We start from the raw sequence: 13,192 nt of genomic DNA, 5'->3' as shown, positions 1-13,192 counted from the left end.
ATGTTATTAGCAGATATCTAATCTCTCAAAAACAATTGAAATCAGTTGTTACTATGAAACAGTCATAACAGTTAGAGCTATCCTTTGAAAACGGACCGAACTAATTTGTGCTCTCAATATTTCGCTCGTAATGTCACCTTCTAAAGAAATATGAGAAACGGAGATGAACCGACAATTTCTTAAAATCTAAAAACAGAAAATGAGTGTAATTTCACTCCGAGGATCGTGTGAATTGTTAAAAGCTCAACTCTGTGTTAAATGTCTGTGCTGCAATATCGTTAATTCGATTACCGAGCGCCAATAACCGGCGGACTTGCGCCCATTTTCTCTCTATCGTTTCCTCAATTGCAGCGAGAAAAATTGCCAAGTAACTGAAATAAATATCTCAACGAGCCGCGGACAATTGGCAATTCGAATGCAGCGTCGCGTGAATGATTTAAAGAATCCGTAAATGCGCAGACAACGCAAGTATGGATCTTCGTTATCCAGCTAAATGTCACTCGGTCAACGACGTAGTGTGGTCGTCTTCGGATGAACCAGAGCTTCGATTTATGTCGATAAGTAGTTAGCACATAAAAGACTCTTCGAAATTTGGTACACAGATGCCCCAGATATTCCCCGGAAAAATGTACCTGCGAGTGAATTACGTAATTCTTTTCCTTCGTGCGTCGCTAATCATTTTCCAATAAATCTTAAATTTAAAGCTTATTCGTTCTTTACCGTTCTTGAAACTTAGCTCTTGCACGTTTCCATTTAAAATTAATCGTTGCGCTTATATGAAACTAGTATTAAACAAACTGGTTCTTTTCTTCATGAAATGCAAAAAGTAGAATAACGATAATTATTGTGCCTATTTTTAGAAGCATAGACTGGTGTTTATAAAGTGCATTACGTATCTCTGCATTTGTTTTCTGATGCATATCTGCTTCATAATTGACGGAATTAATAAACACGGTTTTCATAAATAAGTCAGGTCAGACCATTCAATTGTAGTTTCATGGTTCATCGAATGAAAAACCGAATCATTATTGTGTTATAATCTCGTTGCGACCTTATTTACCAATCTTCCACTTTCGCTATCGATTCGTTAGGAAAAACTATACCGCTACTCATCATCTGTCTCATTGATGCGGCTTTCTTCTTATTCTTCGCTCATTACGTTTCCAAGTGGTCTACGCAATTATCCTTTCCTTTTTAAAAGTCCACATTCATGAACGATCTGTTTATTTTCGATACTCGGTGGAGCTTCCTTCTTTATATCATCTAATAAAATCCGTTCGAGTACGTTTTCTGTTCATTAACAATTCCTACCGTCTCCACAGCGAGTTATAAATTCTCCCCTTTTGCTTTTACGGCGCATTAAATATTCTCTATCAATGCCCGTACGCGCGCACATCTTCATCCTGACGTAAAATTGAAACGTTAAAATATTTTCGTAAAACTGAAGAGATGTACCAAGAAATTAAAATTCTCTAAACCCTAAAATGAGTCTAGGCTCATCATTTGATCATTCTTTTTTTCCATCAAATTACAACGGTTTACGCGTCAATAATATTTCAATAACTCAGCGCTCGAATCTATTTTGTAAGCATTGCATTTACGACAGCGAGCAACGTGTCCGGCGAATAAGCTAATCGGCGAAAACAATGTATCGGAACTGGGGAGAATCAGCTGTAATTTCTACAGCGAGCGCATTAATGAGTCGTCAATTATGCATATTTACCTGTGATTCGGTTATTACAATCGCACGGACAGCGATAATTTACGAACCCAGTTGAAAAAACTCTCACCCCCCTCCCCCTCACCCCCGACGTTTTCGAAATTGGCGCGTCTCTCGAACAAAGCGGGACGAATGATCGCGATATTTTTACGGCAAATGTTTCGACACGCGGCTGCCGCGACCGTATTGGACGAGCGAGCCAGCCATGAGCAAAAAGATTCGCTTGGATTAACTAAATAGCGGTCACGGGATTCAGCAGATAAATATCCGATTACCGAAATGATTTATTCGACCACACGCAGGCCGCCGCAAATTTCGCATGGAAAAACAGGCCCGTTCGATGTGAAGTTGCCGCAGAATGTAGAAAAGCGCGGCGCAGGGTTCCCCTAATAAATTCGGAGGTTCGTAAATAAGGTCTGTAAACGAGAATCACGCTTCGCTAATTGTTCTTTATATCGGTCGCCGTCAAATGTGGATACCATCGACTGGCCCGCTTTAAAACGTTACAAGAGATATGCGAAACTATATTCGACGCCACCACTGGTGGGCACACGCTTAAATAGCTGTTCAATGCGTTAAAAAATTATTTTACGACAAGTTGAAATCCATGAAATAATTTCCACCGAAAGAATAGATCCATAATAAGTCTGCTTTATAATTATATTGACGATAGTGATAAATAAACGTAATATATTGATTTTTAAAGCTTCAATTGACCAGAATAAAAGCTCGGCACGGAACGTGTTAACCTCGAATTGCAACAAATGCAGAGATAAGAAAAGATAATTGAATGGACCGGTAAATAAGAAAATTGTACGTTTACGAAGTTGAAATCGTTTCGTTATACGTTTGTTTTTCTCCATATTTTGTTTAAATACATTAACCAGTTAGCTGCGTCAATTTATTTTGAAGGTAAATTTTATTATGCGTTTTATCGATCATAATGGGTATAGTTTTGTCGACAGTTGATCTAGATTTACCCTAAGCTGTGTGAAATTTATGAATATGTTTCATAAGTATTTTAACCTAGATTGTAGGAGAAGTATTTTTCTTGTAAGATATAAAATTGCTATTTCCTTGTGACGTGTATACTCGTCGTACGCAGGTAACAGGTTAAACACTCGCAATCTCGAGAAATAAGGTATTCTTAAGGTCGCTTGAAGCAACTTTTTTTACAAAAAGTTTCTGCGCGACTTGATTTACGAGTTATAAACGAAAAACTGTGACCAATAAGTGGCGAGCTCGGTTGGCGTGAGGCGGCGGAGCCAACGACCAGACAAAGCTCATTCGCTTCGCGCCAGTTGATCTCGCCTCTTATTGGTCAGTGTTTATCGTTAATAACTCGCAAACGAAGCCGGGGATTGCATTTTCGTTAAGGAAAAAGTTGTTTCGAATTACCTCGTGGAATCCCACACTTCCGGATTGTTAAACATTTTTCGAACATTGTAAATATAATTTAGTAAAGACAATCAAAGTATATATTCTTCTTAACAAGTTAGCTGTTTTTAGCGAGTATTCTTGTCACGAAAAAAAAGGCAATAAAAACAAAACTAGCTGACTGGTTCGAGCAACATATTATAAGCAGGAAACACTGTGAATATGGATAACGAATAAGACTAAAACAGTCGTTACATATTTCATATTTCAGAATTGCTATTACTACATACAGTCAGTCCCATAAGTATTCGTACCCTCATTGCTTATAAGAGAAATTTGTTGAAATCAAGGGACGCATGTAAGATGTTGCAATAAACTTTTTATTATGAATGAACGCACGTCTAAAGTTTATTTATACCAAATCATAACAAAATTGATTAACTAATAACAAAAATATATTGATTTTACTCCTTGTAGTACGTAATAACAGTCCGCAAAAGTATTCGTACCAGTGTAGATTTTGTCAAAAAATCGCATATTAGAGTAGCTTTTTTTACTTTCTATTAATTTTCTAGTATTTAGTGGGTCCACCGTCATGCCTTATTACATCGTTTCATCGATTTGGCATACTTTCTACTAGCTTTAATGCGATATTTGGTTCAATACTATTCCAAACTTTAAAAATTTTGTTTTTCAGCATTTGTTTATTGAAAATTTCATGCTCGTGTAGTGTTTTATCTATTTCCGCCCATAAATTTATAAAGTAAACTTTATACATGTGTTCATTGAAATTAAGAAATTTATTGCAAAATTTTACACGCATCCGTCGATTTCAACAGATTTCTCTTGTAAGCAATGAAGGTACGAGTACTTATGGGACTGACTGTATGTACCATAATTTTCCTAGATATTAATGCGACATCCAAAAGTAAATCAGCGACTCACTTCCGCAGAGTCGCCACGTCAGATCACTTTCAATTTTCCACAAAGATCTTGCCAGCAAAACCTGTCCTTCGAGCAAAGCCGAGCGAATCTAACGCGATCTACACGCTGTTAGAAGGTTAAGGAGTGGTGGAATTTGATTAGCTGCGCGCGGAGTGTCCGTGACATATAGCGTTCGCGGGACCGTTAAAGGGAGATCGGTTTTCCTAAACGGACTGGCTCCACGGTGGAATATATGTATACGGCGGCCATACACGCTAAAGGGTGCAATTTATTGGACGCGGATTTGCAATTCCGAAGAGACAATTTATCGGCGCGGTAGCAGGAAACGCCGCCGTGAGAGATTCGCTGAGCGTGAAGAAAAGCGAAAAGAAAGGAAAGAGCTCGCGAACGAATTCCGAATGGGACTCACCTGCAGCTGCAGCTGCAGCAGCCGCGGCCGCCGCGGGGTACTGCCATAAGGTAGGCGGCCATGCGGCTGCGGCTGCGGCCGCGGCCGCGGTGGCTGCGCTCGCCGCTGCGCCGATGCTGCCCAGCGTGGAATTTAGGCTGGAATTCAGGCTGGAATTCAGGCTCGAGCCGAGTGTCGCGTTCAAAGAGGGTGCTAGGGCTCCCGAAGGAATGGCTAGATGGGCCGGACGGTCCTCCCCTCCCGTTCCTCCGCAATGCACCAGGGTCGCACCGCCTACCGTCATGGCCGTGCTTGAACCTAACAACAGGTTCAATGTGTACACAAACGACGCGTCACTGTTCCATCGGCAACGTCTAACGGCTGAACGAACGTTCTTGCTCTTAAACAGTTAACGATGTATTCCCGTGGAAACGGCCTTCGTTTGAACTTTCTCTGAGATTTTTTTCCTGAAAAAATCTATAACACCTTTTGCAGCCAAATTTACAGGAATTGTTTATATGCATTTCAAACATATTTACACATTTTTCAGCTCAAAGGAGTTGAAATTGTTGCATTGGCTGCTTTAAAACATAACAATGAAACATAACTTGAAAAACATCGTCCAATGGTGTCCATGATTACGGCCATTTTGGGTATTCGAATAAAAAAGCGTGGAAATTTTTTTAGTACGAGTCTGAATATAGCAGGCACTATAACAAATTAAAAGAGTCTGAAACTAAAACAATAACGTCGTCACGAAATTTGACTATCGATTTCTGATATTGATTTTTTAATATTGAGAATAGTGCATACTATTATCATGACGTTCGAAAAGGATAGTTAACAAGAATTAGACGACAAATGAAAGGAGGTGGAATAATGATTTGGGGCGGCATAGGTTACATAGAAAAGACGGATATTAATTTTATACAAGGAAAAATGAATAGTGCAAGTTATTTAAGATTAATAAAAAACCAAATTGATAAGTATGCATAATGCGTTGCAGGTCCAAAATTTGTGTTCCAGCAAGATAATGCTGCCATACACACGGCAAAAATGATTCATGAATATTTTTCAAACGAGACAATTCCTATTTTGGAATCGCCGGCGTGCTTCTCGAATTTAAATATCATTGAGAATTATTGGGGATTATTATTAAGAGCTGCCTACGCAAAAGATAGACAATTTGAAAATTTAAATGACTTAAAAATTAATATTAAAGAGGAATGGAAAAATTGATCACAATCTTCAATTAAAGTACTGTATAAATCCTTACTAAAAAGAATGATAGAAGTAATTGAGAACCACGGAGGTTCCACACATTATTAAACACAGGTACAGTTGTGTCATTTTCATATTTGTCTATTTTAAATTTATATAATATGGAATATTTTTCAGATGCGCTATCATTTTGTCTGTATTCATTTGGGTATTTTTATTTTTACGACAAAAATTCGTTGAAGAAAAGTCAATGAAAGTTATGTTTTATTATAACGCGTATTATATATTATTATATCCATAATTATAACGCGAGAAATTAAAGATTAGCATTTAAATGTTAGAAGTTGGTCTCCCTAGAATTCTTCGAAAATCCCTTGCTCGCATCTCCCTTTGCGCAGACATTATCTGCTTCCAATAGAAATATTTCTACTCCGAAGAAAGCAGATAATGCGAGCACACATCTAGCCGCGATTCAACCGAACTATGATTTTCGTTCCGACAATTCATCGTGCATTTCTCTCGTCCTGCTGCAATCGTATGTGCACCATTGTTAGCTGACTGATCTGTATCGCGTGTCAGTCGCGCGGAAAAAAAAATATCGATACACCGCGCGCCGATTAGACAGTGTCAAAATACGCAAACAATCGCGGACAATTTTAACTACTGCAGAGATAACTGCGTCAATGCGATTTATTCAGATCGCGGCGACTTTCTTCTGCCGACTAATTTCTACTTCTCCAGTAACTAAACATTTCGGTTCGTTCGCTTCTTGTATTGGATCTAATGACACGTTCAAGACTGAGTTCTGGCAAAAGTCTGTTTTCTGTTCAGCTTATTTCTAACAACCTTTTAAACGTTTGCATTACAACAATGTGCCAGACGCGGTAATCGTTCCTTCTAAATTAAAATAACATTAGATTCTCCTGTTACGGAAATCCAGGGATGAAAGTGAGCGAAACCGTAAAAGAAACAAGCACGACTCGTTCTATCGGAGCATTATTGAAGACAAATTAAGTGTTGATCAACGTGGTTGTGAAAGACATCGTAGCAAAAGAAAGTAAAACTGTTCTAGATATTCATTGTACGTTCGTTTCTTTGTCTCGAAAACTTTGAAGATGCTGGCTGACTTTCACCTTACGAAAAGATGCAAAACCTCGTTACTTTAATTATTGAATCTACTTAACCCTAGGAAGATAACCATATGACAACGTACGTAAAAGATAACCATACGCTTCAGAGGCGCATGCTTTTCTAAGCCGTCAATTTTATACTAACAATGGATATTTATTTAAGTTAATCTAGTCATTTTAAAGGTTTGGCATTATTGTAAAAATAAAATGCATTTATATTATATTTTTTTATATTTTAAGTAATTTTAAACTTAAATCACTAGACCTCTATGAAAAATTAACAAAAATCAACAGTCTTCGGTTTATTTCGCAGGCGCCTCTGCGACGTAGGTTATCTTTCTAGGGTTAAGAACTATGGATTTTAGAACTCTGGCAGGCACGCTTTAGATCCTACGTTAATAGAGAGACTCGTTGGGATTCGAGGCAAATTGAAAGGAAAATATAGCGAATTCCACTATGTCCGAGCCGTGGTTGACAACAAAAGCAATAGAAACTCACCGAGACTATCGGGCTGAAAGTGATGATAACTGGCATGATGCGAGGTGTGATGACTCAGGGACACATTGCGGATCGACGTCGAAGTTTCTTGGTGCTGCAATCTCTGTCTGCCCACTGCGATCCCGACTGGCACGCCACCGGCTCCTGTATTCGATACAACGATCCCTGTGAGACAGATATGGATGCACATAAATTTCAAGTCCCATCATCGGGGTTGCTCCTCTGTCGCGCGAGATTCGTATTTTCCGCTTTTTTTTTCGTTGTTGTTTCATCTGCGGTCAAATGTAACGTGATTTCCGCTTCCGACGAATGTACAAGAATGTATAAGAACGTGGTTTGAAGTGAAGTATTAATGATAGATAACTACAATAATTGTAGATCAGGCATAGTTCTCCAATCTTTAAATGGAAGACCCTAACTTCGACGAACGAAAAATCGCGTCACTGCCGAAGCGGGATCGTCGTCACCACTATTCGAGTCTCTAGCTTGTTTTTTCCGCGTTATGCTTGTCGTTATTTGCCGCGAGATTCGAATGACGTAACACCGGATAAGCGTGAAGGGGTGATCGTTCCATTCGCGAATGTGCAAGTGGCCGAGCACACTTCGGTGTGCCAGGGATAGACATAGGGTCGAGACTCTTTCGAGCCACGCCTTGTGTTTGCGTCGCCATGCGTGCCACGCACCTCCTACTTAACGAGCTCGTTTCTCTTTCTCTTTCCCACCCTTTCATCCACCCCTCCCTCCCTCTTTCCGCCTCGTTTCCCCTCCCCCCATGGACCCCTACTCCAACCACCACCGGTTTGCTTTTTTCACTCCGCTCCCACCTCGGTCCCCCGTTAGGTGTGTTGGTACACTCGCATAGGTGCTCCCTTTCCTTACTTCCTTAATTCCTTTTCTCCTTTTATCGTTTTGCCATCGTCCTCCTCTTTGCGCCCTTCGCGGCATATCCGCGAGCTGCCTGGATTTTCGCGAACGTTCATTTACGCAGCTCTCGAGTGTCTCGCCGATGTAATTACGAACGATGACGTTTGTTTTTTTTTAATTTCTCACGCGTGTAGAGGTTTGATAGCAACAGGGATCCGACGTTGTCGCTTGTTGCTTTATTTGATGTTTGCCACTACCGACAGAATTTTACAAACTGTGGATCGCTTTCGCTGTCAGCCAATCGGTGATCTGTGCTCGGTTTTAACGATAACTAAATTGGGGATTTTATGCACATATGGCAAACATTAATCGATTGAATATAAAACGGAAAACAATTTAAGAAATATAAAATTTAAGAAATATGAAAATACTGTTCAGCAATAAATTAATGAGAAATATGTATCTATGACGCTCCTATGACATGTAATTAGCGTAGACATTTACTATTTCGCAGTTTATCAATGTTTCTTAACGTGTCTTAACAATTCGACATTCTTTTAACACATAATAAATTCCTGAATAATTTGTATTTCACGGCGTGTTCAATACTTTTGAATAAGCTTGTACGTATCCGCTTGTACTTTATACACGTCGCCGTACTAATTAACGTCAACGAGGACTACCTCCTGCCTGCTATTATTAATGATCCACATATTCTTCGGATTTTAGTAACAGAGTATATTTAACTCCCCAACGATCGCCGTAGCCATGGTGATTCCGCTACGATTCTATTTGAGTAAACAGCGGGAATCCTTGTTTTCGAAAAAACGTCACAAGGTGTGACCAATATCCAATGAACTGCGCTGGAAAAATTCTAATGATCGTGCACGCTCGCAACGTTTCCGCAAAGCGGAGCAACATTCGTTTCGCACCGTGTCACGTTCGAGAAAAAGCTAGGAATCGACAACAGCCCCTCGATAAGTGTAAACGATTCGATCGCTCTCGTTAAAATGTAAATCGCTTAATTACGCGCGCCGCGAAATTTCCCGTTGAAAAACTAGCTATTATCCGACCGCGTGCATGCCTCAAGCATTCCCATTCTATTGGGTTGGCAACTAAGTAATTGCGGATTTAAAATGAGAAGGAAAATTCAATTCTTCTGCTTAAAAATGTAGGTTTATTCAATTAGACAACGCAATTTTGACGCTGCCATTCTTTCGAGACTTCATTTTAACACATTAAAGGTGGGGGATCTTGACGAAAGTATGCTAGGTAACGCTTCAAACCACAAAACATACTAAATACAAATGTAAAGTGCGCAATAAGGTTGCAAACCGTATTAATACTCCCGCCTTTAAGCTACAGTCGAGATAAATCGTATTACTACGACTCCCACCTTTAAGCTACAGTCGAGATAAATCGTAGTACTACGACTCCCGCCTTTAATGTGTTAATATACTGTATATAACATAAAAATCGTGCTCGCGACGTTTGCTTGTTTGGAAATAATGTAATAAAATATGTCTGAAACGCGCGCCTTGCCCTTCCATCTTCAAACTGTGATAAAAACGAAACTAAATAATTAATCGGTGCAATTTTCTTACTACATTAAAGGTGGGAAGTCCAAACAGCAAGAAAACAATACAGATCGGGTGCTTTAATCCTGCCTTTTTGGAAATAATGCAATAAAATATGTCTAAAATGCACTTCTTGTCCTTCCAGCTTCAAACAGTGATAAAAACGAAACTAAATAAATAATCGATACAATTTTCTTACTAAATTGAAGATGAAAGTCCAGACAGTAAGAAAACAATATAACTGAATTACTTTGAACACTTTGATAAAACAAAAGAATGTGCTAAGACCATCCATTAACAAAATCCGCAATCACTTAATTGTCAACCCAATAATAGCTGCAATCGATAACGCAAACGACATTCGCGAATCCTTCGCCGCGAAACTAAACCTCGCGCGATCATCGAAATCGTCTGTCCGAGACTTCGTTTCAATTTCCGGTGCTCGGAGCTGCAACGCAAACGGCAGGTAACGTTTTAAACAGAGAAAGAACTGTGGCTCCGCTTGAAACTACGTAGATCAGTGAAAATCAGTTAAAGTTAAATTATTAAGAAAAACTATAAAAACGTGTGCTGGAATAATTCAAAATATTTCAAGGAAAACCTGACAATATGGATTAATAAGATATACATATAAAAAGTCACTGAAACAGTTACTTATTTACAATGCTGTGGATACTTATAAACTGAAAGCATCTTTTACACTTTCACTGATATTTAAACGGAAATCACCCAAAAAACTAAATTTGTATATTTCTATGTTACATTATTTTTAATATAGAAGAATACAAATCTATCTTGTTTAAGACGTAATTAAAGACGTATAAGTCTATAATTATTCATACATCGAAGGAAGATGCCTATATTATTTGAATCATAGCCTGCGAAATGCATATTCTTAAATGAATGAGAACTTAATGTTAATTCGTAAATATAACAATGAGCTGAAATAATCGCTTACACGTTTAGCATATGTTCTAATGTGTGATAATTAAACCAATCAATTTTTCACACTTCAGAACAAATAAATGGAGTATATTCTCTTTACCTAATAAAGCGTTCTAACTTATAACACTGTTGCTTTCTTAGAACAAATTGCACCTAACATTTTCACCAATATCGTTACATTGCATCTTTCTTTAAGACAAATGTCAAGTTAACACCATCCTAGTAATATTTACCAGAGTTACGGTTGTTCAGCATATTCTCCTTAATTACTTTAAAAGACACAAGTAATTTCAGTTAATTTTTGAAGCATTTAAACGCGGCCGAAATTGGAAGCTTGTTATATTTCCGTTTTCACTGTATATTTCATTAAAGAAAAAGACATTCTAGAATTATTTCTAAAATTTCTCTGTCTAGAAATATCTCTGATGACCGCTATATTTTATTTAACGCGCGTTTACAGCAATTCGTTACATTAGAAAACGATGATTTCACGTTGGCGACAAGCTACAGTTTCTGCAAACTTATTATTGGTCGAAGACCCCGCAGATACTTTATAAGACGGTAAGACAGTTATAGCCTGATCACTTCACAGTAATGCGGCGTTTTCGTACAATGGAAATGAGGCAGTGAGAAAATGATCCTACATTATGGAAATAGAAATAGCCTACTTATGCGCCCAAGTGACGTACCTCCGAATACCCTGAAAAAGAATCTGTAGTAAATGTAGAGTGCTAATTCTGCACGAAGTGTTAGTTTCATACAGATCAACGTTAAATTTGTGCTTTTACAATAAATATACCCAAACTCTATTAATTTTTTATTCGTCGCTTTACTTGTAACGCTATGAAATTTTTCATTTACTTTTCCATCACTAATTAATTACTTGCATCGGTTTGGAAGCATAGTGTCTGTCCTCGGATCGTGAATTTATTTTTTACTTTTTATCTAGTTTGTACCTTTAACCGGAATTAGTCTTGTCAGACGGACGACTTTTTCATCTCTTGCGTCTTACAATAATTTGGCCAAACGTTGAAATATTTTGCTAACCCGTTTTCATGCGTCTATGCACATTTTCTAGGTCTCCGCTGATGCAGTAACAGCTGCCATTGTATTCTCGAGATTTTATTTTTAAATATCTGCTACAATCTTTACAGCATTATTCACAACTGTCTGGATAATTGTGCATAAATTGCATCGTTTGGCGCAACTCCAAAGCACAATAACATATGTCCAGAGAGCCGTCTTAGCTAATAGGCACCTCAGGCATGCTGCCTAGAATTTCTAAAAAAAAAAATCGGACTATGAGATCTTCGAGGACCTCCGGCAACAGGAATAAATGGAAAAAATCGACGAACATAATTCTGACAGTATAAAATGACTATGTTGCGTTGCCTGTCATCTATAAAATAGATTTCCAAATCAAAGTATACACATAATTATCAAATGAAGCTTATCCTCTTCTCTAATGTCAGGGGAAGAGATATTATCGAACTGAAATATTTCGCGCGTGCAACTAGAGACAATCTAATTATATAGCGGTATTCGCGAAATGCTCAAGTTAATTGACCAATGCGAGCGCCAATTCTTGGAGACACGATAACGAGACTTCCATAGAGATTCTTATTTTTAAAAACAATGAAAATCAGAATCGAAGTCACCGACTGCAAAACGTTGAAAATAAAATGTCAGCGTTGATCTCTGTTGATTCGATCATTTTTTTATGTAACGTGGATCTTTGTTGATTCGATCCTTTTTTAATGCTATTTTTGGGTGTTGATAAACTAACGCTATAAATGCATGAATATCTGCGATCTAACGCATACTACTTAACACTAGATAAAGAACTGCGTTTGGAGCACGAGGCGTTACGAAGCGGTGCCATTCCGTGAACATGACATAAGCGAGCCGCAGCAGTCGGTGTCAGTCACGGGCTAGACCAGGCATGGGCAATAAACGCTCTTTGCTCTCGGAGCGCTCTAGATTGCTCCGAGAGCAACGCTTCAGGGCAAATGACGTCAGAATCATACCGAGGAGTGGGGCTCTCTTGAACTTTCGAGTTTGGCAACGACGGAGATGGCGAACTATCCACCTTGCTCCCTCTGCCTCGCTCCTCCGAGCGAATGTGATTTCGTTACCCTCGATTTCAACACAAAATCACACCTTTTCATCTTTCGGATGCTCTTAGTTCTTTTACAGTCAAGAATATCAATTCTAAATGCTCAAAGAAGTCGTTAAATCCTCGGCGATTTTTGACGAGATTAACTCATGATAACAATTTTTGTAATTTGTTAGGTACGAATGACACCCCATTCGTTCAAGTAGAAAAAAATTCCATTCCTTAGCCGTAAATATTTAATCCTAAACGAACCCATTCCATTTTTTGGCAGAAGTGACATTATAGAATTGCGGCTGACCCAGAATGAAACAATTAAAATGTTATTTAACCCTTTGTACTCCGTTGTCCCCTCTTAGGGGATATCGTAATTCTAGTGTATGAATAAACATTTAATGTTTATTAGCGTTTTGC

General features: G+C 38.5%; 1 protein-coding gene across 3 annotated transcripts in view; it reads right to left on the bottom strand.

Moving 5' to 3' along the window:
- The window catches only part of Cher (filamin A protein cher), a 138,603-nt gene that overhangs the window by 109,977 nt on the left and 15,434 nt on the right, over nt 1-13,192 (bottom strand). For all 3 annotated transcript variants that reach the window (XM_078181034.1, XM_078181052.1, XM_078181043.1), the window contains exons 4-5: nt 7,280-7,444; nt 4,452-4,748 (exon numbers count right to left, since the gene is read on the bottom strand). In XM_078181034.1, coding sequence (XP_078037160.1) covers nt 4,452-4,748; nt 7,280-7,444 — 462 coding nt within the window. The remainder of the gene's footprint in view (nt 1-4,451; nt 4,749-7,279; nt 7,445-13,192) is intronic.

The sequence above is a fragment of the Augochlora pura genome, chromosome 1, assembly GCF_028453695.1.
Source record: "Augochlora pura isolate Apur16 chromosome 1, APUR_v2.2.1, whole genome shotgun sequence".
Classification (NCBI taxonomy): domain Eukaryota; kingdom Metazoa; phylum Arthropoda; class Insecta; order Hymenoptera; family Halictidae; genus Augochlora; species Augochlora pura.
The sequence above is the reverse complement of the archived record's forward strand: the minus strand, read 5'-3'. Positions and strand labels throughout refer to the sequence as shown.